Source organism: Ziziphus jujuba, chromosome 1 (genome assembly GCF_031755915.1).
Source record: "Ziziphus jujuba cultivar Dongzao chromosome 1, ASM3175591v1".
Taxonomy (NCBI): Eukaryota; Viridiplantae; Streptophyta; class Magnoliopsida; order Rosales; family Rhamnaceae; genus Ziziphus; species Ziziphus jujuba.
In genome coordinates, this window is record NC_083379.1 from 47,423,769 (window position 1) to 47,449,883 (window position 26,115).

The window sequence follows — 26,115 nt, forward strand, 5'->3', positions numbered from 1 at the left end:
GCGATTCTTGACATACCCATATTCACTAAGTCACTGGGACGTCATTCTGTCCACTGATCATGATCTTCCCTTTGGGGAGTCTCTTTTGTGTTATAAAAGCAATCCTTACTACCAGGGAAAAAAGCAAAAAAATCATTCGACTTTTTCCCTGACAAAACAAAGTACAATACCAAGCAACCAACTCAAGGCAGAAACATTCATTAAGATACAGAAAATTGTCCTTTCCTATTTTCCCTTCTTTAAAGATCATAGGAGAGGCATTAGAGGTTCATATCAGTCCTTTGGATTGAAACGAATAGGAGAGTTCAAAACATATAAATAATTTCCAATTAAAATTCGATACAACCACTTCCTAATCCCTCACAAGAAAACGCCCACCACTTGTGTATGTCTCAGATATTTATCACATCTCAAGATAGAAGATATATTAAGTCTGGACAGGATTTCAGGTAGTTTTAACCTTCTCTCGCAGGAACTGCAGCATATGCTCACGTTTCCAATTGTCGATTCTGCAACAGGGGCAAAAAGTTTCTTTAAAAAGTTGGAGGAAACATGTGCGAAGTAAAACTTCTAAGCATTTTCCATCACTGTACAAGTTTCTTTTTCTCCAACAACAAAACTACGTAATTGATGAAAAACATGCTCACCTTATTGTTTCTTTATGTTGGCCAGCATTATCCAGCATTATCAATTTTGGTGGTGAATTGAAAATGAACTGAACTTTAACCGAAGGAAATTGGTCCTTCTCTTCTTCAATGAAGCCAACAATTTCAGGATAGAAAACCAGTTTTCTCATGCAGACTTCCAGTATGGCGCCAGCATAGGTGATCTGTAGGACAATGATCTTTATTAGGTAATTCTTTCTTTCTTGAACTGAATGACTGAAAAACTATGGAGACAGTAAAATAAGTGTGAACTGTGAAGTCAGTCTTTTCGAGATTATAAGTTGGATAAGGATTATGGACACTTCCATCAGAGAAGATATGTCAGTTTTAGGCACTGAAACAACAATAATCTCCAACACTCACACGTACATCAGGATTTCTAAATGCTGTTCAATGAATATAACTCCAAAACAATGTTTCATATTCCTATGAACTTAGGCACACAAGATCTCAACATGTAAGTTGACGGGCGGCAATTATATCCATGCCCAACTATTACCTTGAGCATTTTAGTTGACAAAAAAATTCCATACGCACATGCCCTTCTATTGCTACCATGTTAGTATCCCTGTTTCTGAAACTCGGATTAATAGAGTTGGGAAAAAGAGGTTCTTAAGAGAGGGGGGGGGGGGGGGAGAGGAATTGGAGTTACCATACCAAGCTTGTGCTAGGCCTAAAGTATGTTAAGAATTACAAAAAATGATTCTCAAACTTTGTTATTAGAACACTTTGTACGCTCAAAATTTTTGCATTGCTATATTTTCAACCACCAGACGAACAAATGCAGAACAATTTCCATACCTTGCTCATAGAATCATCAGAATCCTCAGTGCAACACTTCAAACAGTCTGATACCAATTCTGCGTCCACAAAAAAAAATAAAAAATAAAAAATAAAAAATATTGAGCTTTTTAGCGTTTCTACAAGCACAAACGTGAGAACATCCAGTACATGTTTATGTTGACGAGAAGACTTGAATGAAATGAATAATCTTTAGATAACAAGCAAAGTTACCATTTTTAATGTTACATAGCAGTCACCCTATTGTAAATTAGAGAATTGCTAGTTGAAAATACTTTGTTTATTTTATCTTCTCTACACTTGATAATGAATGTCGATAAATTTCTTAATAAATATTATTCTGAAACTTTGCAGTTAAAGTTCATAATTTCATATCACAGGTTCAATAATATAGTTCACAGCTCTTCATCACAAAACATAAATTCTTTGAATTCTATCCAATTCAGCAAGTTATTCATCAATCCTAATCAATCCCGACTACACGAAAGTCGAATTCTAAATAAAGTTAATTATTTTTTATTTTTTATTTTTTTAAGTATTATTAATCCACAGACGCCAATTCGCCAATACAAATAACACGAAGACCAAAACATAGTCGCGGGGCGAAAAAGTTTGAGAAAGAAAGCTACTTTTTGAATGCAAAGAAGAGAAACAGAACCTTGATCCTTGACATACTCAGCCAAAGTGTTGCAATCAGAGCACAAAGCAAGGCCTGTGAAACCCAGATTCTCGCATTCCCTAGAGCTCAGCTGCTCTTTTGAAGATGCACCCACACTCAATGGTACAACAACAACAACCCACAATAACACTACCAAACCCAACATATATCCATGGATCCACGCCGCCATATCTCCTCTCTCTCTTCTCTCTTCTCTCTTATCTGTTCTTTCTCCCAACTTCACAAATTGCCAAAGGCAACGCGGCTTGCTATTTCATAATGTTATTAACCGGTTTGATTTGAGAGACCATCAAACCGGTTGCCGTGTACCCAGAGACTGATCTGCTCTCGACGTCGTTTTGATTGAATTCCCCTTCTTTTTTTTTTTTCTTTTTTTTTTTTTTTCAAGAAAAAGACTTTTTTCCTGACAAATAACAGTAAAGATAGACCATTTGTACTGCCTTGTGCGCAGCGTGGCGGGGTTAAAAAAGTCATTTTATCATGCTTTCCTAGTGGCGCACCGTTTTGAGTGAAGTTTACTTTATATTCTATCTATTATTGAACTCCAAAATCGAACCCACATTTTCAAAAACTCTCTGCCGATTTGCTTTGCACAAGCTGATGCTTAATTTGGCCCAGATTTTTAAGTCCTCCAATGCTTACTACTGGCCTAAACTCCAGCCGGCCTCTTTTTCTTCTTCCTTTGCCTCCCTGGCTTTCCATATGAAATTTTTATTTATTTTTTTCATTTTTTCTTCTTGCTTTGATTCTACATGATATATTGGTAGGAACTTTTTAGAAAGTTCATGAAGCATAGTACGAAATATATTTAATACAATAAATGTTCTTCCTTTTTTTTTTTTGACATATATTAAAAAATGTGGTTTCCACATTGCATTGCACAAACAAGGACAATTAATAAATTAACACACACCACTAGTTCTCTCCTAAAGAGACAGGGTGAGGACGGTACATGGGTTGGATATTTGTAGGTGTAAAGCATGTGCGTGTGTGTGTGTGTGTGTGTGTGTGTGTGTGTGTGTGCGTCTCTCTCTCTCTCTCTCTCTCTCTCTCTCAATGTACAGAATAAAATTCTATCCAAAAGAAAGTTTATATTACAATAACACAACCCCCTCCAATTAAATGAAGCATATCTAAATTATCATTAGTGGAAAGGTTAGCTGCTGTCTTGAATTACAGAGGCAGAGGATGTCGTCTCCTCAGCAGCACCAGCAGCAGCGCCACCAGCACCAGCAGAATGTGACTGGATATATGAACGTGCCACTTCTAACATCATCTCCACCTCTTTCTTGTACTGCAACATTCAAAACACCATATATTGCGTAAATTTTCATTATCAATCATTAAATTTGGAAGGGACTGAATGCATGGTTAAATATAGCTATACCCACCTCGTTAATAGCCCCTGTTTTTATTTTGGATTGCATCACACACCATTTCTTAAAATGTGCACCTGTAACGAGTTTAGTTTGTTTTTAAGAGAATAAAAATTAAAAATTAAAAAATAAATAAATAAATTTGACCATAAAAAGAGTTTCCAACTGCTTTTCTTAAAACTCATATGATTGTTTGACAAACTAAGCGAGCAAATTAATTACACATAGAAAATATGCTCACCATGGAGAAGGAAACAAGGAAATGCCAGAAAAAACTTACCCACTTTTATATCTATAGTAGACGAGTTTTCAGCATTTGTCTCCAGACGCCACCTACAGTGGATCTGATCGCAACAAAACAGTTTTAACGTTATGAAATTGAATTTCCACTCAACTCCCTTCAAAATGTGCCCCATTGTTTTATGAAATAAATATGAGTTTGACTGAAAACCTATTGGGTTTTAAGTGACGCATGAGAAATAAGAGGACAATCAAGCAAATTGTAGATAAATAAATTTAAAAAAAAAAGAGAGAGAGAGAGAGAGGGAAAAAAAAAATGAAGAAAAAAGTAAAAGGAAGAAAAAGGGTTAACTAAATAAAAAATTGCAGTAAGCGGAAAGAGGAATGCTTCTTTTTCTTCCTCCTCCTTCTCAGCCTACTTTTATTCTTCGTCACCAACATCTACCCAGACAACCATCCAGATAGCAGTTCAAGAACCAAGCACCCAGAAACCATCTAACAGTCTGTTTCTCTCTCCCAAACACCTCCCCCTATCTCTCTCTAATTACATTTTTCACTCAAACCACATGGTATTTCCAATCTGCATTTTTTTTTTTCCCAATGAATTCGTATTTTCAATATAAATGTAACAGAAATAACAAACGGAAAGTTCAATTTGACATTTGGCAAAATTAAAGGGGTAGATTACTCCTAAAAAAAAAAAAAATATTTAAAAGTTCAAGGACTAAACGGGAAAATGTCCAAGATAATGCGCACCTCAAAATAAGACCCGAACGGTACGTCAAGTGCCTGTTGCACCGTCTCAAATACCTAAAAGAGGAAAACTTCAACAAAAATCAAATACAAAGAGGGAAAATGGAAAAACCAGAACTATAGGGCATCTGATTTTTAAATACAAAGAAAACAGAGAAAACAAATGCCGTAGTTGGTAGTAGGAACAATAACAGTATATGATCTAATACTAGTTGTAAACAAGTTTAGGATTCAGACCGGAGAATCCTACCAGTACTTGCTTGTCTGGAGAGAGAACAACATGCTGATACTCTGTCATGGCTGTGTCAGGAGGGCACATGGGGCTGTTACAAAGGGATCTGAATTTTATTTCCCTGACTTGACCATCATATTCATCCGCAGAATGCCATTGTCCCATCTGAAAAAGTGAACACTTTAGCCTACAGGTTGAGATATATAGAAATAATTGAACAAACTAGGGTCATGTTTCCAGGATCAAAAACCAAGTAATAAAATTTATGTCTTCTTTCTAAATTAAAGCCCAATTAACAACTTAGGTCCTGTTTCTAAGATCAAAGATCGAAGTACCTTAAAAAAAATTAGGTTCTGTTTCTAGGGTCTTAAGGCTACAAAATTGCAAAGGAATTGGAAAGCTCAGGTATTATTTCTGTGGTCAAAGACTTGGTATTTTTCATGCATATTTTTAACGTCCTCATTTCAATCAAGTACATTCTATTAACATTTCCCATCTTTCTTAACATGCTTTAAGTAACTTCATTTCCATGCAAGACTATCAGTCACTAGGTAAGAGCATTAAATTGTTCAATCACCAACATATGGACACCATAACAATTGATTAAACAAAAATTCCCTTCTACATTTCAGATAGTAAAATGACAATGGGTACCATCATCCTTTACATTAAAAATGTTGCTAATAATAAAACATTCACAGATGAAAAATGGTGTAAAAGGCAAATGATGACCACTAAATAGACATGAGCCTGTCAGCTGGTTAGTACTTACAACAAGGTTAGTATCCTTCCGTACTGATCGGTACTCGTTTGTAAAAGTCGAATCATCTCTCAACAATAAATTAAAAAACATCTCAGCTGTGCATGAAAATGTATCCTGGAAGGAAAATTAGTTTATTAACAAGCAATATAAAGGTAATGAAATTAACTTTAACAAAGTAAACAAAAACGAGGACACATACATTATATATACTAACAATAACTTCTTCTTTAACGAAAGCTTGAACTTTTCCAGTTTTGGCAGCAACATCTTCAGGAACGTTATCCTCAGTTTTATCCCCTCTAACGGAACTGCTATGTGCACGTAGTGCTGAATCAGCACTCTCCTATATGTCCACCCAAAAAAAAAAAAAAAAAAAAAAAAATCAAATCTATAAGAAACTTTTCTTCCCATTGAAATAATGCAGGAAAAGAGAATTAAAAAGCTAGTCCACCTTCTTCTCAGCTTCTAGCATTGTATAAAAGTTCTTTGCCACACGTTGTAAAGCTCTTAATGTATGATTTCTATTCCAAAATGATGCAAACTTATATCTCACTCTACCTGAAAATGTAAGGGCAAAGAAAAGGCCACATAAGCACACATTCGACAGGTCAAATTATTGATAGATCATTTCCAATCAATTTTCATTTCTCAATAAGAGAATTATTATTCCACTAAGATTTCTCAATAGCTATTAGCTTATGCACAGGGACACAACCTGGTAAAGAAAACCAGCAAAAAGAATCATAAAAATTTCCTGCAGAAGCTGTGAACTATAGCTTTCAAAAGATATTTTCTCAAGTGTACAAGTCTGGAATGGAGAAAGATTACTTCAACCTCGTTACTATAAGCCTCAACTGATGTATCAACCTTGTCCCATATTCTGAAAGATTAGTTATCCAATTGCATGACTAGGATATAATTGACAAAGGCAGCCCATATAAGCTTGAAATTAACTTCCACTTTCAAAACGACAGATATAAATAAAATAAAATAAAAATAGGAAAAATGAAAATGAAAAACCCTTAAGAGTTTGGAAGTTGGAACCAATCACTAACCATCAGGACTTCCCAGAGGAGGTACACCATGACCACCAGCACCCATGCGAAGAATAATGGTTATGGCAGGATTAATAAATGCATGCTGACTCCTCCGTATCTTCATTATCCAAAGAGTCCATCATGTGATATTTCAATTACCAATGTAATAAAAAAGTAAATATATACAAGAGATAGAGATAAAAGAGAAAGAGAACCTCATCAATATCTTGAATTGGTATAATAACCTGTAAAATGTAAACGAAGAAAACTGCTGATATAAAAAATGATAATTTGAATTCAAAACTTTCAAATCAGAACATATCAAAGCCATAATTGACATCTAAGAAACTGTTGGACATATATCTGGAAAAAGCAATTATTCAATCTCATGACATGCATCGATAAAGCACTTTTTCAACATCTGCTGAAGTTTGACAGATGCAACAACTTTTAGTCACCTTGCATATATGTCTCCCATACATTACAAAACCTTAATTTGTATCGGTACTGCATTAATATATTATTGAAATTATTTCCATTGAACTTCTTAAGTGTATAATTAACAATCACTCAAGCTTGGGAAAGAGAACGAAAGGCGAACCTTCATTTGCTTGGAAAACACATTAGAATGGAAGCAAATGTTCCATTGAGAGACATACATACGGCCATGATACAAGAATGACCTCTCAAGTGCACAAGAATAACTATGTTCAACAACCTGAAAAGATACAACTGAAATTACTGGAAAGGAATAAAGCAAGAGTCTTATATTAACAATGAAACCTTGAGACTTTCATAATACATTCAGGAAAGGGGGGAAAAAAATCAACTCGCCTCATCTGGAGGAAGATTAAATATTGTCTGAAGAGGACCTGGCTTTTGATGAACTACTGTGGGCCCTTGTTTATCTAAAGAAATCTTTCTTCGAGCATTAGTTCCAGCAATGCCATTTACCCTACCAACAATTTCATAGAATTTAGAAATTACAATAATGTTCAGTGGTGTTAAAGTATGCCTTATGTTGGCTTGATATCCATAGACTTTAACAGAACACAGATAAAAAAAAAAATGCAATAAAACCCTAGCAGCCAGCAACCCTGAAACTTATTATAATTCTAATAAATAGGAAAAACTAGACAACACCACCAAAACTATTTAGTGACTCAAATGGCATATTTTAAAATAGTATATAATCTGGATGAAATAAAAAGTCAGATTTTTAACATGAAGGCTGTCTATATTTCAACAGTATCACACACACAGAGAGAGATCAAAAGTAAGAAACTAAAAGGCTACCTGGAAGAATTTACAGGCAGCTTCATTGTTTTAATATGCAGACAAACCTGATAAGAGAAAACCAGACTTTTAGTTGTCATAGGCATTATAAAAAGACAACTACTTCCAATACAAAGAGCATAAACATATAGAAAGAAAAATTACCTGCCCTGATGTGCTATCCAATGTATACCATACAGCACCTGTTTGACCCTCGTTTTCAACAAGAATAATCACCGAACCAAGAACAGTACTTTTCCAAATTATATCCCAATCATATATTGTCACGTTAATCTGCTAGGCCAGTATGAAAAATCTCAGTTTAGAACAAACCTACAGAAAGAAATCAATTGGGATGATAATTTGCTGACATATTACACAAAGAGCCATACAGGCTTTCTTTGTGAAATAAACAAATTTTATTTTGAAAAAAAAAAAAAAAGGAGCCAATATCAAAGTAGTATCCAGTCTAGAATGTCATAATGGTAAGGCACATTCATAGAATTGAACCCAATATATATTTCTTTATATATATATTGCTACTTCTAAAAATAAATGCTGATTATGTATATTTTCTTTGATTATATGCCAGAATAATGTAAAGGTCTTCTAAGTTTAGAATGGGGATTAATTCATCATTGAAAAATAAAATACATCACAACTTTCTGAATTTTGTTCCATACTCTAACAATACCTGGACGGGAAGCTCATCAACTGAAAAATTAAACTCCTCTCCCCACATGGGATTTCTTGAACCAGGGACCATTGAACTGCATTGACAACATTTATAAAATTAAATAATTGCCTGCACAATGAAGAAATTAACACCATACAACCACACAAACTGATAAAAATCTGGCATGTCTATAAATGAAATAAGGACCAAGATGGTGGATGGGACACTTCCATTAATAACTTTAAATGCTTTCTTGTACATGTTTACTGTTCAAAGCACATAATTCGCACATAATTCTATAATTCCTTTAAAGTGGATATAATGCCCAGCTGACATGGATTTTTTAATGAACTCAACAGTCATGACTTAGTTCAGTGCCAAAAAAAAAAAAATTGGATGAGAAAAAAGGGGAAAAAAAAAAAAGAAGCAAACCTGAATCGCTTTTCTGTACCACAAGTAATGATAGCATAAGGATCTGATGTGCCATTTAAGTTTGCACCAATAAGATTCTTAGCAGCCAACAACTCCAACTGAAAGTAGAGCATACCATGCTCATCAATAAACAAAGGCTAGAGCGGATCCATAATTTTATGCGCAAAAGAAAATATGGCAATTTTAGCAACAATACAGGCTATTTATATTCCAACTCCATGTGTTGAAGCATACTCTACTACAAACATGTTATAGGATCATACCTTGATTAAATACGCAGAATTTGTTTGAGGATCTCCTTTCAACTGGCCCATCTACAAAATAAGTGCACAACTGCATGTCAAACAAGTTAGAAATTACCTCATGAATCCAATAGGATCCGAAACTGCATCTCAAAATCCAAATAGTTTCCGGATCTCATATGGTAAAAACATAATTTGGGCTTCCTTGACAAATCAGAACTTACTAAACAATGACTTTTCTATTTCCATTAAATTAATGGCAAGGGAACAAATAGGCAGGACTAATTTAAAATGTTATAATGAATGTTACCATAGTACCAATCTGACTAACCAAAGAGAAAGTGAGAATATAAGAGATGAATGAAAAACAAAAGAACTAAGCACCAGAAATTCAAAAACAATGAATTCTATTGAAGAACAGTTTTCCTACCAAAAAAACTGACATGATGAATTGAGAGAGTGATTTTCGACACAACGCTTATCAATGATTACTAAAAGTCTAAAAGGATGATATCCATTCCCCTTCAATATGAAAATTTATCCATTGGAAGTTTATACATAGCTAGTGATATGACAACTGTTGTACTGCTGATTATTCAGAATTCCATTAAATATTGAAAGATCGAATGAAAGTAAAAAATTCTACATTCAGCCTCATCTTTCCCAAACCAAGTAATCTGTGGAAAATCAGTTCAACCATGCTTGAACTGATATTTTCCTTAACAAATATTTTGAAATCTAAATTCATATGTCTACCGACTTGCTCATCTAAATATCCTTGACAAGAAAATATTGCAGAACTAAAATCCCAAAAACGTATCAGCCACACAGCTATGAGCGGAATATGACTTTGGTATTTCAAATTATCAGTTCCTTAAGCCCCAAACAAAACTAGTATAAATACAAAACCAAATCTTTCATAATCCAGGTGCATGTATATTGAACAGAAATTCACTATAACACAATAAAACTCAGTAAAGTTCACGCATAAATCAAACAGAGAACTTTCTCATCAAAAGACATTGCTTACTAAATAAAAAATTAGTCAAAGTTACAAACTTAATCATATTATCATATCATTAAGGGCATTAAGGACAAAAAGCATATAAAAATAAGCAAAGAACTTGATATGCATTTATAAACATTCCAAATACGACTCATCATTAAACAAAGCCCATAACTTTCGCATAAACTTTTAAATATAAACTACATGAACCAGCTTTACTAAAGGAAAATAACGACTAAAATAGAGGCATAAAATTGAATTGAAAAAAAAAAAAAAAAGAAAAAAACAGCAGAAGAAGAAGCTGGCCTAATACGTTGTATGGAGAAGAACGATATTCAAAGAACTATAAAGATTCAATCTTTTAACTAAACAAAACCAAATTAAAATAGAAAATGAAAAAAAAAAAAAAAGATAGTAATGACGCAAATTGACCTTGTCTTTGTCGTCACTGGCATCCCCAGAAGCACCTGAATTATCAAGTGATCGATCTCCATAGCCATCTGCGACCCCTCTGTAGGCAAAAAACCAGAAGGCGAAGATCACGAAGATGGAAGCGGCGACAGTGACCTTGATCTCCCACCAAGAAGGGACCAAGATATCCAACAACATGGCGTCGATCATGACGTATGTGAATGAGCAAAATTTCGAATTTTATATTTTGATCCTCTCTCTCTCAGAAACTTACAAAAATAATTCGATTAGAAATGGCGGAGTCTTGGAGCTTCGTGTAGAAGAAGATCCGTAGGGTTTTGAGGGTTTGGGAAAGCCATGACCGATTATTATTGTTAATAAATTTGAAAGCGAAGACCAGACCAACGTTTTGATTTTGAGAGAGAGAGAGAGAAGAGAGAGAAAGAGGGAGAGAAGGTCAAAGTTGGACCGTTGGAGGTGGGAGAGAGACAGCTTCTGCGTATTTTCTATTCTTAAGTTTTCTAACATATCATTTATTCATTAATTTGATCTTTTACCTTTTTCCCAAATCACCCTTGGGATTTCCTACAAAATCCAGCATACTTTTCCCTTTTCGGTCCCGAATTTTAGAGGTTATTTATATAATTACACTTTTTGGACTTCCATTTTTTTTATTTTTTTTATTCTTCTTCTTGTTAGAATGATATTCGTCCTACAATTTACGCAGCAGCCTCAGCTTATTAGTCGCTTTGGTTGAAATTGAATATTATCATTACCGAGGAGATTAGGGAATATCTGATTCTAATTCTTACAGGTTGCAGAAACTTCCACCAAAAACACCTTCATATTACTTTTATTTCTATAATATTTATCTCATTTTGGAATTTACAAAGCTCAATTCTATGAAAGAGACTTGGTATATTTCTAAACAAATAAGAATATACAAATATTATTGCCCTTTCTCATAACCCCCCAAAAAAGATATTCTATGCCTTCACGATGCTCTTTTGAATTTAGCATATGTTTATATAATATTATTATTTGAAAATGTATAACAAGGAAATAAAAAATAGCATTCGAAGATGTAACAGAATTCCATAATTAAAACTTACCTACTTAACAACCTAAATGTCAAGTTTATGTGATATATACACACACACGCATATATATATATATATATGATTTATAGTTTTGTTTAGGTATATATATATATATTTTTTTTCATATCGTTTACAATAATTTGTTTCCATCTTTATTTTAGTGTCTTGAATTTACAATATTTTAATTGTAGAGAAATAATTAGAAGTTCAAAGTTTAATTTCTTCATTACTTGATGAAAAATTTGTTTATCTGTATATTATTAGTTTTAATTTTTAGGAATTTGATTTTAATATTACATTAGCATTTGTAAACGTACAATTGTGAAAATTACTACTTGCTTAATTAAAATTATAAATCTAAATTATTAATTAATGTGATATTTTTAACACTTAGTCAATTCATTTTTATTTTATATTGAGAACATGCTTTCACTTCTTTACATATTGCACGAACATAGTTATTGATTTGTTGATGCTTGCTTTTACCTTGATAATAAAAATTACATTTTGAAATTTGAAAATCCATTTCCATAAAACATAAAAAATAAAAATAAAAATGGATCCATTTAATACTTATCTTTCAATTAAAAAAATAGTCATTTTTTTAAAAAATTTTTATTGTACTAACAATATAACAGCACCTAATACTAGTACTATTAAAAAATAATAAATAAAAACAAATGTCTAACATTAAAAAAAACTACATAACAAATATACAATACCCAATTATAACTTATAAATCATAAGTTTCAAAAAAATTCAAATCCAATATCTTATGGGGATTGCGAAAGAGCAACACAATATAAATTATAATAGGAAAATTAAGATCCGTTGGTTTAAAAAAAAAAAAAAAAAAGTAAATACGAAATTAGAGGGATTTTTCTTGTTGATGAAATTGATTAGGGAGAAGAGTTTCCAATGAGAAGAAGACAAGTGTAAAGGGTAGAATGGGTGGCCACACGTGCTAAGGAAAAGCGGGAAGCATAGAGCATAGTCAAGTGGTTGGAGTTTGTGTGTTAGGTTTTTTATAACGTTAAACTCTTTTAGTCTTTTCCTCCTCGCCTAGCCTTTCGCCTTTGCACGCCGCCGAAACTCCTCACTTCCGCTGCACTCTCGTTCTCTCTCACTCTCACTCTCACCCTCACTGGTACTGTTCATATTCTCCATACATATTCTTACCACACATATGCATACCTTTTTATACACATACATGCATACGTTTATATATACGTGTCTCTCTGCTCTTGAATTGGACAAGGAATACGTGGCTGTCTATTCAACTTGGTATCGCCATTTTATCTTCAGCTGTATTATACATATACATATACATGCATACTAAGTGTTATGCTGTATGGGTGCTGATCATGCAAAGATTTTGGTCTTTAGAAATATGGGTAGCATTATTATTAATTTTTTTTTTTTGTTGGTTTTGTAATTCATTTTTAAGCATTTGATGGGTGTCAATAAGTAATGGGATTGGCTTGTTTACAAAATTACTTGACATTGAGGTTGGTTTTGTGTTGCTATGAAGGTCAAGAGGAATAGACAGTTCTTAATTCCCAATCACTAGCTCACATGCATGCGTATTGAATTTCATTTTAACATTTCCACTTCGATTTTAGCGAGCATAAAAATTATAAGAATTGAGATATTCTAGTATCTCATGTAGAAATCTACTTCCATTTTCTTTTTGTTATTTTCTTATAGCAGATTGAAAATTCTCACTAGCATGTCGAAATTGGTTTCAGGTGAGCTATAAGGCATTTTATTGGAGTATCATTTATCAATCAGGAAAAGCTGAGCTTGGAAAGCTTGTGATATGGTACCTGCTCAACCATTAATGGAGGATATTGACCCAGACCGTAAGCCACATCTTGGCTCTGAAATTGTGCCTGATAAAGACAGTAATAGGAGTTTTGTGCCAAAATCAGATACAAAGGGTTTAAGTTGCATTAGTAAACGTGAGGATGCTACAATTAAGATGGAAGTTCTGATGAATGAGGAAAATAAGTCCCTAAGTTTCCTGGAGGATGTGGACGTTGATATAATAGAACGTAGAAACAATTCTGGCATCAGATTGGCTGAAGCTGAGGATCCTGATGCAACTGAAAATTCCAGCTCATTTGGCAACACTGTTTCTGATACAGAGAATTGTTCTGGATTTAGTGAAGGAGAAGTAGAATCACACTTCTTTGGGGATAATAATGTATTTGATGCATTTAGTAATGTGTTTCAGATGAGGTGTGTGCATTTTCCATTGTCAAAAATTCATTTTTAATTCTGAAGAACAGTACAACCTTTCCTTTTATAGCCTTTGAATGGTTTATAGTATTACCAAATGACAGTGTTATAAGTTGAAGCTTGAGTATACTGCTATATACTGCTAAATGAGTATCCTTGAAAGCAGCTCTGGCACCTGAAACATTACATTCTTTCTATTTTCTGTAAACATGCACTTGCTTTGCTACGTTTTATATTAGGTCAACTTGATTATAACTTAGAATGCATGAGGTTGATGGCATGAAACATGTTATAGTTGGTACAAGCAAGCATAAATATATATATATATATATATACACAAGTATATAATTCCATCAGTTTCCCTGTGTTCAGATTTTTTCCCCTTTTCCAATATACATTGTCCGTAGAATTCTTTATTAATTGCTCATCACTCATCCTAATTGCCGGTGCTTCCATTTAGGAAGAAGAAATTAACAAATCATTGGAGGAACTTTATACGTCCTGTAATGTGGCGCTGCAAATGGATGGAATTGAGAATTAAGGAACTTGAGTCGCAAGCATTAAGATATTCTAGAGAGCTTGCAGAATCTGACCAGGGAAAGCATTCAGGAATTGATCAGTTTACTGTACAAGAATTTGGTTCCAAATCATTGCCATTTGCCAGTCAATATAAAAGAAAAAGGGCTATGAAGAGGATGAAGCGGAAGAGAGTTGAAGAGACAACTGATATAACATCATACATGTCACATCATAACTTTTTCTCCTACCTTGGTAAGACCTGCGTCTTGGTTTTACTCTTCTTGATATCCCCCATCTCTTAAAGAAACCATATTCAAGCGTATGCTTGACTTAAGTTTGTGCTATATTGCAGAAAATAAGAGGACTGATCCAGAAACTGCTTCTGTCGCCGATGATTTTGGTAACACAGGTAACGTCTTTCTGTGTTGATTCTTCTTCTGAAAAGATTTGCATGGTATGTCCAGCTACTGAGTTCTACAAAATGCAATCAAGCATTTGAAAAAGTGAAAAATTGTCTTTTAGGTATCATGTTTGGAAATCTATAAGTATCCTGTTTGTAATCATTTGGTACAACTGGCTTACATATATATTTAGCTCATTAATATATTATAGGACAGTACGTATATTTTATTTTTGGCTCTAAATGCACCCTTATTTATTATGGGACAGTAACAACGGACCAAAATGCTGAGTGTAATGAAAAAGTTGGCAGCGGTGATGACTGGACAACTCTCGAGTTCAGAGATGGTGATAATTCCCTGGAGCAGGTCCTTTGGAAGATCGAGACAGTACATACTTGGGTTCACAAACTCAAGAGTCAAATTGACATGGTGATGTCAAAAAATGCTGCTAAGTTCTCTTCCTCAGAAAACTTGAGCCTTCTTGCACCTTTTGATGTGCAGACCAGCTCTGCCCATAGTCCAGCATTCTCTGCTGGAAATGGGGACGCAATATCTGCGGGGGCTATATATGCTCCAACTGGAGGCATACCAGAATATGATCTTGGTGATCTGGTTATGCCTGAAAGCGTAGTTTCCAGTTTTGGGGAGGCTATCTCTGTTCCTGATATTATTGAAAGCACTGTAGGACTGTTGTCTGCTGCTGATGTCACCCTTCACCAGCCACAATTTGGTGATTCAAGTGAAGATGTAAGCATTCCAACCTGATGTAATAATTGCTGTGTCATACCAAATTATTATCTACTCTTTCCAGAGTTTTTTTTTTTTTTTTTTACTTTCCTTTTCTAGTGCTTGCTGAAATATGTATTTTCATCACCTGTGATACGGCCTCATCACAATCTTTTTCCCGTGTCATTTCAAAATTTATAAATAGAGGTTCTGCTATGTAACTTTCTTGTGCTATATCAAATTTTCTAGGCAGGTTTAGCGCCTGAAATCTCCTTCTACCTTTACTTGGAGAGTCATATTCATGCTTTCGCTGGGTTCCATCTTTAGTTCTATTTAAATATTGGTTCTTGACACGTTATATCTTCATTCAAAGCTCCTCCATTCGCATTTATCTTTCCAGTAGTGATCATATTAACATTTTTTTTTTTTTTTTTTTTTTGTAATATTAAAATGTATGTGATGTTTTGACTATTATAGGGGCGTTACACGTTAGAAAACGGTAATATAGAGATTTCATTAACTGCTATTCTCTATATGTGTCGCAAGCCCACCTGTTCCTTATAAATCGCGTCAAAACCCCATTTATTATGCTTACTCGGTTTGGCATTTTATAATATGCAGATTGTGGACAATATCCTGTTGCATGATGAGGCAGCTGAAACAGAGAAACCCGCTTTCCAAAGCACAAGTAAGCAACCTCCTGAAGAGAAGCATAAGGAACCAGAGACTTGTGATCTAGAGGGTACCAATCCTTGTCCAATTCCATCATCAGAACCTGATACTACGGTGAAAACTGTTGTTTCCCAAGAGCAATCAGCTCTGCAATCATGTCTAGCATCTGATGTACATTTCCCTAGGAACAAGAGAAAACGAGGGGAACGCAAAGCTGGTTCAGTTGTATGGAGCAAGAGATGCTCTGGTGAACCAGATAGCCAATGAGTTCAAAAAGTTCCTCAACGTGTAGTCTTGTACTGTCTTGGGAAATCCAAGGAAACATAATTTTTATTCTTTTTCTTCACCAAGTTAGACCAAAATGGCTGTTTGCCGTAGCATGCTTGTGTATATATGTAGCAGTATTGACATTGAAATGGGGTCCAAATTTGGCAAACTATAAGTTTATGCGGTGGTTTCCACTTGTGCCACATACTGACCGTGACCGTAGCAAATCTTAGATGTAAAGTTATGCAGTGTCTAATCTAGTGTCAGTATCAAAGCCTCATGGTCATGAATTTGTAGTGTAGCATCTGACAAACAACTGATACGTAGAGTTGACTTTCCAGAGTCGTTGATTGGTTACAGTTGTATAATGGTGGCTGTCTGAAAAATCAGTCATATTGCTGTGTTAGTGAAAGAGTGTTTGTTATTTGACCAGCTCCAATTCCTTAGTTCCAGACAAACTATGTCGCTATTTTAAAGCCATCCTTTGTCATTTGAAGGAACGGTGAACTTCTAAAGTTGGCTATAAAGGACAAAACAAATGCAAAGTCCTGATATTTTTTTTCCCCCAAGTGATGGAACTTTTGCAGAAACCAATCTAAAATAAGATAAAAATACCAGCAAACTGGGTGGGAAATTTCATCTACTTTGTTTTCTTTTTCGTGTGATTTTTAATTTGGGTCAGAATTCTGCAGCTGAGCTGCCAAAGTTCGGGAAGGTCAGGAAGGGAGAAAAAAAAAAAAAAAAAAAAAGAGGGGGGGTAAGATTAGAAAGGCAGGGAAGATCGGGTATCCACTGAGTTTGTTTTCCATGCTATACATTTCTACAGTATTTATTTATTCACCCACAAATTATTACCCAAAAACCAATATCTTTGGATCCTTGTGAGCTGTGATGAAAAGGAAAGAAAAGAAAAATACTAAAATGATGATTGGAAATATAAAAATAAAAATGGAACTAAAAAACTGGTTGATATACAATAATAATGCCTGCCTGAATTGAGGCATTGGCTGGGATGATTTTTGCTTTGCAATACTTGATAGGTGTCAGAGCTTGCACGTGTTGTCATCTCTACGGATCTGAAGTAGCAATTCTGACTCCAATTTGATGATGTGCTCGGCAGTAACCGAATCATAAAGAAAGGTTAGAGAGACTGGTGAGTTCTTAGGAAAAACAAAAACAAAGAAATTTCCTTGATATTGAAGGCTGATTAGGGGGGCCAAAATTTGGGCTTTATAGCCATAGGCAAATATTTTTCTCACCAAAAAATTCCCAACAAAATTCGGGCAACCCATATGTCATGGAATCATGGAATTTGAACTTAAAATCACTGGCCAAGAGATTCTAGTATGTGTTTTGCAGTCAAGGTAAAATGTGTCTTTCATTTACATAATATTATTATGTCTAATTGATCTAAAATTGAGGGGAGGCACATAAAGTTAATAGTCACAGTATCACTGTCCTTTTCCTCCTTTTATTGGAAGCTCTTCATTCCAATCCAAAGTAGACAACATGATTTCTATGGTCTACAATGTATAAAAAGCAAAAGATGACCGAAAACCCTGCCATCCTTTTGACCCAAAAAAAAGGCATTTTCTAAAATTGTGTTTACATCCCTTACTAACTTACCTTTTCTTTTTAATTTTTTTTTCCTTTCTTTTATTTTATTTTATTTTCCCTTTCTTTTATTTTATTTTTTTTTTCCTTTTTTCCCCCCCAGTAAACCCTCTTAATTGATAGTTGGTTATCAAAATTAATTTTAGGTTCCTGCTCTATGTGTGCTGCAAGAGTTACATGGTTTGGTTTAATACCAGTCCCTTTCAAATTGTTTACCATAACATTTTTCCAATCCTTTAAGCGGAATAAAGGAAAAACCCAGAAATCCAGCTTGCTAAAATATCTAATGGGAAAGGACCATATAACTTTTCTGTAGAAAATATATAATATATATAATGTATAATACATAAAGCTTTGAGCAGTATTAAATAAATGGGGAAATCCCAAATCCAACATCTCCAATCATCATGTCTTTTTCTCTTTGCAGCAGCTTTTGGGGTTCTGGATATAACACCACCCACAGAAATGAATCATGATGCCATCCATTGGCAAATTATTTATAAACAGACTGGATCTTATGTATGCCATCACCTTGGACCATTTTACTCTTCTTTTGAGGACTTTTATGTAAATTTCTTTTTTTTTTTTTCCGACGTCAAATATAGCAAAGTTCTGCATTGTTATATAACTAAATGGGTTTTCTTTTATCAGAAGTTGAGTAATGTACATGAATACAAAGGCATACTGATATTATGAGCTCCAGCTTGGTAACCAAATTAACATTAAAAAAAGAAAAAAGAAAAGGGAAGTGTTTGTTTGGTAGGGTTGAGAAATGAAGGTGGCCAAAAGATGAGGTTTACTTTCACCCTCTTATGATTCTGCTGTACCACAAAGGCAGGCCAGGCATGTCTTAACATATTAATGCCCTAACTATCTTCCATGCTAACAATCATAGACATCAAGGAAACTAAACATGATTACAAGCGTCTAGATACTTTCTATGCCTTAGAAAGTAAAGAATTAGATAAAAAAACTTTCCACATAAAAGTCATCAAGGGGTATTTCTGTAATTGCAAGTAATAAAGCTAGCTAGCCTCAATTTTACTTTGCCTTTGAAATTTGAAATTCCATCTATCTTTCTCTGTCTCTCTCTCTCTCTCAAAATCAAGAGGAATCACGCCTGCCAAAGCAAAAGAGAGAGAGGGAGGGGGGTTGGGCTGTAATAAAGAATGGAGAAAAAGAAAAGAAGCACATTGCCAACCCCATCTTCATTCACAAATTGAAGCAAAAAGGCTAAGCTTCTTCAATTCTCAACCCAAATGAAACTTCTTTGCTCTCTTTCTTCACCTCTTTCATACTTCAACTTCCTCTGTTCATGCAAGATCCAAAGAACTCGCACACAAGGTATGCCAACGTAATGCTCTCTCTCCCTCTCCCTCCCTCTCTCTCTCTCTCTCTCTCTCTCTCTCTCTCACACACACACACACACACACACACACACACACACACACATACACACACTCAACAACTGTCTCAATTGGTGATCACATTCACATAGTTTTGATGATGAGTCTTCAATACTTCTGATAAATAAACTTGGTCAATAGAGTTTGTAATTTATTCTCTTATGCTCTAATACTGTTCTCTTAGTTTCTTTCGATAAAGCAAAAGTACTGTGTGATCCCAAAAAAAAAAAAAAAAGTAATATTAAAATTTCTTGTTTTCCTGATCCTCATTATAATTTTCTGCTTGGTAATCAATTACTTCTATCTGATTTGTTATATTCATCATATATTGATCGACACATACTAAACATGCTTTAAGTTGATGAAGAAATTCTGAGATTGATTGCACATGAAGCTTCTGTTGCTTGAATGTGGTACTTCCTAGGATCATATTCATGCAGGATGTTTGATGAGGATCAAGTTTTACGACACTTCATTTTTTTTTTTTTTTTTTTTTTGATAGTGAGAGGGTGAGAGAGAGAGAGAGAGAGAGTACAGATTGAATTTGGTCCACCCTTGATTACAGGCCCACCTGTGGACCTCCTATTTGATTAGGCTTCCCTGGTTCGATAGAAACAAAGGATGGACTTAGTTGAGCCCACTTTGATTCGAACATGAGCTTCAACTTAATATAGCTTGTTGGGCTAAACCGGGATGATTAGAGATTGTTGCTAGCTTGAGCTTTGTCTAAATGTTCCATTCTAACGCTCTTCAAAATATTTGTTGATTCTAAATGTAACACAAAAGGTTTTATTTATATTAAAAACATGTCACTTTCTTTATACATCATTTTCATAATTGATAAATAGGACCCCTCACCTATCATCCAATAACATTCCCTGAAGCATTACCCAAAAAAAAAAAGAAAAAGAAAAAAAAGACACAACATTCCCTGGAGACCTATTCTATTATGAGAAAAGAGATTATGGAGGAGGATCATGTGAAATTGCTAACAAGGGATTTAATAGTTAGACCTAAGCCAACGAGTAGATATTTGCTAATTTCATTATTGAATCTAGGCGGTTAGAATTGGGCTTCTCTTCATTTATTGTTTATATCCTCGATGCTGTTTAGTCTCCTTGTAATATATGGGTCATCCAGCACATTTTATATTATAGTTTATAGAATTGGCTTTTCAAGTTTGGAAGTGACATAGATAGCATTGTTCAAGTTTTGGATTATATGCGTATATATTTTGGGAAACGCTCTACTGGGCATCATCACCCAGGAAGAATGGGATATAAATGATGATAAGTACATATATATATATATATATATATATATGTAGTCTTATTCAATTTCAAAGTCTAAATATTAGTACGTTACAATATAAGAAGTTGTTGGTTGTAGAAAAGCCGGTTTCAAAAGGCCGTTTAAATTACTCCATAGACATTTTATTTTATTTTAATTTTGGTAAATACTCCATAAACATTAGGCAGAGTCTAATATTAGACATTCTGATTAACCCCAAGAATTTGACTTAGACCAAGTTGGAATATCGACAACCACGTATCCTTTGCGACAAACTAAAACCAGTCAGACTTCCTTTGATTTTGACGTTTTCTATACTCACAATATATGTTGTCAATTATCATCATCATTGTATAGTATAGATTTCAGTTTTTTTTCTCTAACCCATCAGATGGTGAGTATTGAATTTGTCAAAGTCATAGTCCCTAAACTTGGCAACCCGTAACAGTGCTGTTGGCTTGGACAAGTTTAGAAGGAAAACACAAAAAAAAAACAAAAAAGCATCCATTTTGGTTTCAAAGTTGGCTCCAAAGGCAAGGGAAGTTTTTAGTTTTAGATGACCAAACCAAAAGGGCACATTATTTAAAGCTTTCTTCGCAACTTGTGTTTAGTTAAAAATGAACATTTGATTAATTTGTTTGTAATATATATATATATATTTATACATATATGTGCAATATGTATATAGAAAAGCATAGCCATCTTCTTCATCATCATCATCACCATAAAGAAATGAGGCATGACATGGGCTTGTTGTTGTACAGGAAGCCCTGGTATCAGAGAGCAATGGAGATGGCCAATGTTTGGAGAACCATTTCCAAGCCAACAGAAGTTCCGACACCGACAGCGAATGGAGCTGCTCTGTGGAAAAACATATCCAAAACCACAGAGATTTCCACAACAACAACAAAATGTTCGAATAATAATGTCAATAGACAACAGAAACTAAGAAAATGTACTTCCCTCAAGGTGGCTACTTCATTCACCAGGGTTTGTCTTTGTGCACCAATATCTTCCTACAATGAGGTTTTCAGAGCTGAGCTTCCACCAAGAAGAAGCAATAGTTATCCCAGATCCAAGCCATTATCGAACGCCAATGCCGCCCCACAGGAGAGGATTCCAAGTGCCAGACATAGTACAGAAGGGAGAAGAGTATTCAGGGGAAAATCTTTGACAGACGATGTCCTAATGAGGAGATTTGTTGTGGAAGAAGAAGCAATGATGCAAGTCAGAAGGAGAAACCAAATGGAAGTCATAAGGAGGAGAAGCATGATGAGAAGGAAGAAGCTTGGACCTAGTCCTCTTAGCAGAATGGTGATGGCTGAAGAGGAAGAGGAACTTGAAGATGAAGAAAGAAATTTAGTTGATGAATTGATCAATATTTGAGATTAGTTAAAAATGAAGTTTGCTAGTTTAAACAATTGAAGTTGGATTGATTTCCCTTCTTCATTTGACATTTCCTTTTTGGAATTTTAAATGGCATAATATAAATATATGATGATCTTTTCATGGGGTAATTTTTGTGCTTTCTGAATTCTACATCAAATTATTGTATTCAAAAGCAACTGGTTGCCTCTATTTACAATTTCTTAAGTGCAATCTACATATTTTAAATTTGTTAATGCAAATCAGCCAACAGATTACCTGATATTTTTTCTCAAATAACATATTTTTTTATATGCATTTACAAATTAAAACTTTATGGATATTTACACTGATAAATCTAATATACTATATATTATGCATATGTCAATTGCTTTTCATTTCTTTATAAGAAATATGTACAACACTTAGAACTTTACAAGGGATTTCCCTTCAATAGCCAGGCACTAAGTGGTAAAATGTTGCAAAGAAACTCAAATTTGGCTTTCTTATGAACGTGATCCTATCCAACATATACATACATACATATATATATATATATATATATATTTATAAAGGTCTTAATTATTATATTTACCAAAAAAAAAGGTCCTATTTATAGAAGGGGACAAATAGAACATAAAATGAAATGTAAGTAGGTTAACTACCCTAGATTAGCTAACTTGGTGGTAAATTTAGAATGAGTGGTTTTGCTTATAAGCCACTCTAAAAAAAACAAATCCAACGCAAAGTGATTCATACCAGCTAGTAGTGGTTGTCTAATCTGCATCACACTAGCTAACCAAAGTTAGGTTGATTTTATATGAATGATAATATGACTAATGTCAACTCCACAAACTCACTCATGTCTATTATTTTTCCGCTTTCAAATACAATTAGAAATCAACCACCTAATCATTATCTGCGTCACTTGCTAGCTATATACAACATTATAGGTTATATTATATCTGTCACTTCCCATCATTTTACTTCTCTATATACCTTTTGGTTTTTGTTTTTTTGTTTTTTTTAATTAACGTGCATTTTAATAAATTTATTAGCTGTAACGGTCTTATATATATATATTATTGTATATCAATCTTAATCATATTATGATATCTTAATTTATAAAGTTAGAATAACTGCAAATTAAAAAAGACAAAGTGATTATTTGTGCTTTATCCTGATTTATTTATACTGTATATTTTGATAAGATAATTATTGTATACTATATATATATAGTTCAATATAGGCTGTAATAGGGGGATTTAATATATTTTCCGTTCATTAAGATTAAGAAAAACCTAACTACTCTCCTAATTATTAATCCAAATTCTCAAGTTAACTTTCTCATTGTTTTTGTCAATGCAATCTTGCATAAAAATTGTGCAGTTTTGGACATGTCTAATTAAACAACGTCAACCAATTTTCAATGATCACTTCTTATTCTAAGTATTCATAGAGAAATTTTTTTTTTTTTTTTCCCTCCCCTTGGCGCTGAGATTCATATATAGATAATGGTTTTGATTATATTAATTGGCTCAAAATATATCTTTAATTTCAGCACTTTAATGTTATATATCCAAAACGCGCGTATCACACCAAATACCTTGATCTGTAAAGACATACAGTCCGACATGTAGTAATTCTTTCCTCCTACATATATATAGCCTCGGCTAAACAACATTTGATCTAAAACCCAAATAAAAAAAAAATAAAAATAAAAACAATTAATGTTGGTCTAAAGTGCTAGCTAGTTGAAGTATTTGTTTATACTTTGTTGTTTTTAGTGGAGAAAATTAAATAAAGGGCTAGCCTTCGAATTGATAACATAGACTTTTCAATTAATGCATGTATTTAGTCTAAAAAAGTGAAAGAAGAAGTGAAGCTTAATTAGTGAGTGGTAACCAAAACCACCTAATTAATTCATTATTATATATACCACGAATTCTTTTAAGCATATGTATATTTATGCAATAAGAATATTGCAGGAATCATCGTCAGGCTAATGTCATTGTAGATTCCCGTGTCAAAAAGTAGTGCGTGCATTTTATATTGTGGTTGAGAAAGAATTGCATGCTTTTTTTAATATCAATAAATTAATTAAGAGAAATCATTGTTCTTCACATAAATTAAGGAGCTAGATATCTCAAGTAGACAGATGGATGTTTAGAAAGCTTGTACCTTTAGCAATATACAGGTTTTACCTGTCTCATTTTATTTTTTAAATAAATCTCCTCATCAAACTCTTATTTCAAAAAATAAATAAAAATTCCTTATCAAACTCATTATTACCATTATATTTTACATATATATTATTAATAATATATGTCACATCTATCTGTAAAAAATCAACCTTTTATATGTTTTTTTTTTTTTTTGTGGTAAATATCAACCTTTTATATTTAGTTTTAAAACTAGATCTAGTATAATTAAATAAACGCAAACAAATCTAATAGTTTTTTTAAAAAAATAAAAAATAAAAAAAAAACTTAGCATAATATATTAATATAATTAAGCTATATATATATATACACAGAGAGATGGATCATCATCTAGCTAGCTAGGTTGTGTATATATAATATATATAGCTAGCTTGTGTATATATATTTATATATTATATATTTTATTTCTCCGAATTATAAATATATTCTCCATGTATAATAATGAAGCACAAATGCAGATATAATCTCTTCTATATTAATGAGTTAGCTTCTTTAGTCATCAATTCAAATATATCTACACATCATACACGGAAGAAATCACATCTTCAGTTGCAACCTCTTAGATGATCTTGCATGGCTCTATCTCTCTCTCCTCTCTAAATCTTTCTTATTAATTAATTATTGTCAAGCTAGAAGATAACTTTTTTTTTTTTCCTTTTTTTTTTTTTCCCTGGCACATGATCATCTTTTAAACTAATCTTGATTCATGCATATGTTAATTAAAATAATGAAAATTGTGGAGTTCACATATCTTAAGACTCTTTAACATTATGCCCTAATTGAAAATTTAAAATAAGAGAGTGAAAAAGCCTTCCATTTAGCCTAACAAATTTGAAAGTCCTAGTTAAGATTCTCCATTCAACATGAGTTGGGTTTCTTTCTAGGCATCTTTTTGAATGTTCATTGCCAACATAGTTATATTGTTTGTATTACTTACCATACCATACCGTGCCATCTTTTATTTTTAGGCATTTATTTTTTCTGGTTACAATTTCAATTTTTTGAAAACATATTTCTTAAATTTATTATATATAGGAAATGACCTTATCAATGAAGTGACAATCTCCCAAAAAAAAAAATAATAATAATAATAAATAGAAAAAGAAAAGAATAATAGGAAAGAATTTGATAATGATTATAATTATAGGACTTGTATGAATTGCCACGTGAGGTGACTTCGTCAACTGAGAGGTAATTTACACGTCTCACGAGTCACGTGCGAAGACAGAACGGTATAATGCTACAGGGAGTAGAAGAGCAATAAGTAGACGGTCCATGTTTTTCGTTTTTATTTTTGTTAAGGTTTTTTACAACAAAAGCTTTGCCAAAATGAAATCGACATTCAGCCATCATCATCATCATCATCCAAACTTTGCAGAGATTATTTATATTCTGATCGAGTGGCTGATATCACATGGTGCCTTTCCACGTCGCCGGGTCCACACTTCCTGAAATACTGTCATTACCATACAAGACCACCCACCAGGCACCTGGTCCCACCCATGATCACCTACACTTACACTACTCTCGTACCTGCGTTGTCTTCAATTCCATCGAATTAATCTTTAACGTTTGGGAAAAACCCATGAAATAATTAACAACATAAAACTTCATTTATTTTATCTTTTTGGCCTTTTCGAAATTTTTAATACTCCTATCTTGGTTTTAGAATTTAAGATGTAATAAAATTATAGCTATTTTCTA

The 26,115-nt window shown here is 33.5% G+C and overlaps 4 protein-coding genes across 10 annotated transcripts; 2 read left to right on the forward strand and 2 right to left on the reverse strand.

Annotated features, from left to right (window-relative positions):
* Window positions 1–167: 167 nt before the first annotated feature.
* Window positions 168–2,499, reverse strand: LOC112488752 (uncharacterized). The gene is made up of 4 exons (XM_025074362.3): window positions 2,125–2,499; window positions 1,467–1,525; window positions 648–829; window positions 168–509 (listed from the first exon to the last, which is right to left on the reverse strand). The coding sequence occupies exons 1-4, from the start codon at window positions 2,312–2,314 to the stop codon at window positions 446–448; spliced, it is 495 nt and encodes a 164-aa protein (XP_024930130.2). The 5' UTR covers window positions 2,315–2,499; the 3' UTR covers window positions 168–445.
* A 453-nt stretch (window positions 2,500–2,952) lies between these two features.
* Window positions 2,953–11,093, reverse strand: LOC107406360 (BAG-associated GRAM protein 1). 5 transcript variants are annotated; one of them, XM_048471672.2, is made up of 18 exons: window positions 10,610–11,091; window positions 9,193–9,243; window positions 8,930–9,066; window positions 8,516–8,591; window positions 7,987–8,115; window positions 7,843–7,889; window positions 7,381–7,501; window positions 7,148–7,264; window positions 6,762–6,791; window positions 6,565–6,664; window positions 5,961–6,067; window positions 5,709–5,852; window positions 5,519–5,623; window positions 4,765–4,911; window positions 4,518–4,571; window positions 3,802–3,865; window positions 3,537–3,598; window positions 2,953–3,439 (listed from the first exon to the last, which is right to left on the reverse strand). In XM_048471672.2, exons 1-18 carry the CDS (start codon window positions 10,796–10,798, stop codon window positions 3,302–3,304), a joined length of 1,818 nt encoding a protein of 605 aa, XP_048327629.2. In that variant the 5' UTR covers window positions 10,799–11,091; the 3' UTR covers window positions 2,953–3,301. The 5 variants fall into 5 exon arrangements, 4 of the variants coding, with proteins under 4 accessions (XP_048327629.2, XP_015868960.3, XP_024931453.3 ...); XM_016013474.4 differs by having other exon boundaries at window positions 8,930–9,027; window positions 10,610–11,089; XM_025075685.3 differs by having other exon boundaries at window positions 8,930–9,027; window positions 9,193–9,262; window positions 10,610–10,750.
* Window positions 11,094–12,697: 1,604 nt separating this feature from the next.
* Window positions 12,698–16,953, forward strand: LOC107407061 (uncharacterized). Of its 2 annotated transcripts, none has more exons than XM_016014294.4 (6): window positions 12,698–12,835; window positions 13,437–13,929; window positions 14,390–14,700; window positions 14,801–14,857; window positions 15,118–15,596; window positions 16,197–16,953. In XM_016014294.4, the coding sequence occupies exons 2-6, from the start codon at window positions 13,508–13,510 to the stop codon at window positions 16,512–16,514; spliced, it is 1,587 nt and encodes a 528-aa protein (XP_015869780.1). In that variant the 5' UTR covers window positions 12,698–12,835; window positions 13,437–13,507; the 3' UTR covers window positions 16,515–16,953. The 2 variants fall into 2 exon arrangements, with proteins under 2 accessions (XP_015869780.1, XP_024928335.1); XM_025072567.3 differs by having other exon boundaries at window positions 12,834–12,972.
* A 2,252-nt stretch (window positions 16,954–19,205) lies between these two features.
* Window positions 19,206–22,454, forward strand: LOC107407071 (uncharacterized). Of its 2 annotated transcripts, none has more exons than XM_016014303.4 (2): window positions 19,206–19,482; window positions 21,589–22,454. In XM_016014303.4, exons 1-2 carry the CDS (start codon window positions 19,388–19,390, stop codon window positions 22,208–22,210), a joined length of 717 nt encoding a protein of 238 aa, XP_015869789.3. In that variant the 5' UTR covers window positions 19,206–19,387; the 3' UTR covers window positions 22,211–22,454. The 2 variants fall into 2 exon arrangements, with proteins under 2 accessions (XP_015869789.3, XP_015869796.3); XM_016014310.4 differs by having other exon boundaries at window positions 19,207–19,472; window positions 21,589–22,449.
* Window positions 22,455–26,115: the final 3,661 nt, after the last annotated feature.

Excerpts from the sequence above, each read along its gene's own strand:
- LOC112488752 (XM_025074362.3), bottom strand. The coding sequence starts at position 2,314 with ATGGCGGCGTGGATCCATGGATATATGTTGGGTTTGGTAGTGTTATTG. Across the intron at positions 830-1,466 it reads CTGATGATTCTATGAGCAAG|ATCACCTATGCTGGCGCCAT; the intron begins GTATGGAAATTG and ends ATTGTCCTACAG. Across the intron at positions 510-647 it reads CAACATAAAGAAACAATAAG|AATCGACAATTGGAAACGTG; the intron begins GTGAGCATGTTT and ends CCCCTGTTGCAG.
- LOC107406360 (XM_048471672.2), bottom strand. The coding sequence starts at position 10,798 with ATGATCGACGCCATGTTGTTGGATATCTTGGTCCCTTCTTGGTGGGAG. Across the intron at positions 7,265-7,380 it reads TTAATCTTCCTCCAGATGAG|GTTGTTGAACATAGTTATTC; the intron begins GCGAGTTGATTT and ends GTATCTTTTCAG. Across the intron at positions 3,599-3,801 it reads TACTATAGATATAAAAGTGG|GTGCACATTTTAAGAAATGG; the intron begins GTAAGTTTTTTC and ends AACTCGTTACAG.
- LOC107407061 (XM_016014294.4), top strand. The coding sequence starts at position 13,508 with ATGGTACCTGCTCAACCATTAATGGAGGATATTGACCCAGACCGTAAG. Across the intron at positions 13,930-14,389 it reads AGTAATGTGTTTCAGATGAG|GAAGAAGAAATTAACAAATC; the intron begins GTGTGTGCATTT and ends GCTTCCATTTAG. Across the intron at positions 14,858-15,117 it reads CGATGATTTTGGTAACACAG|TAACAACGGACCAAAATGCT; the intron begins GTAACGTCTTTC and ends ATTATGGGACAG.
- LOC107407071 (XM_016014303.4), top strand. The coding sequence starts at position 19,388 with ATGAAACTTCTTTGCTCTCTTTCTTCACCTCTTTCATACTTCAACTTC. Across the intron at positions 19,483-21,588 it reads CGCACACAAGGTATGCCAAC|GAAGCCCTGGTATCAGAGAG; the intron begins GTAATGCTCTCT and ends GTTGTTGTACAG.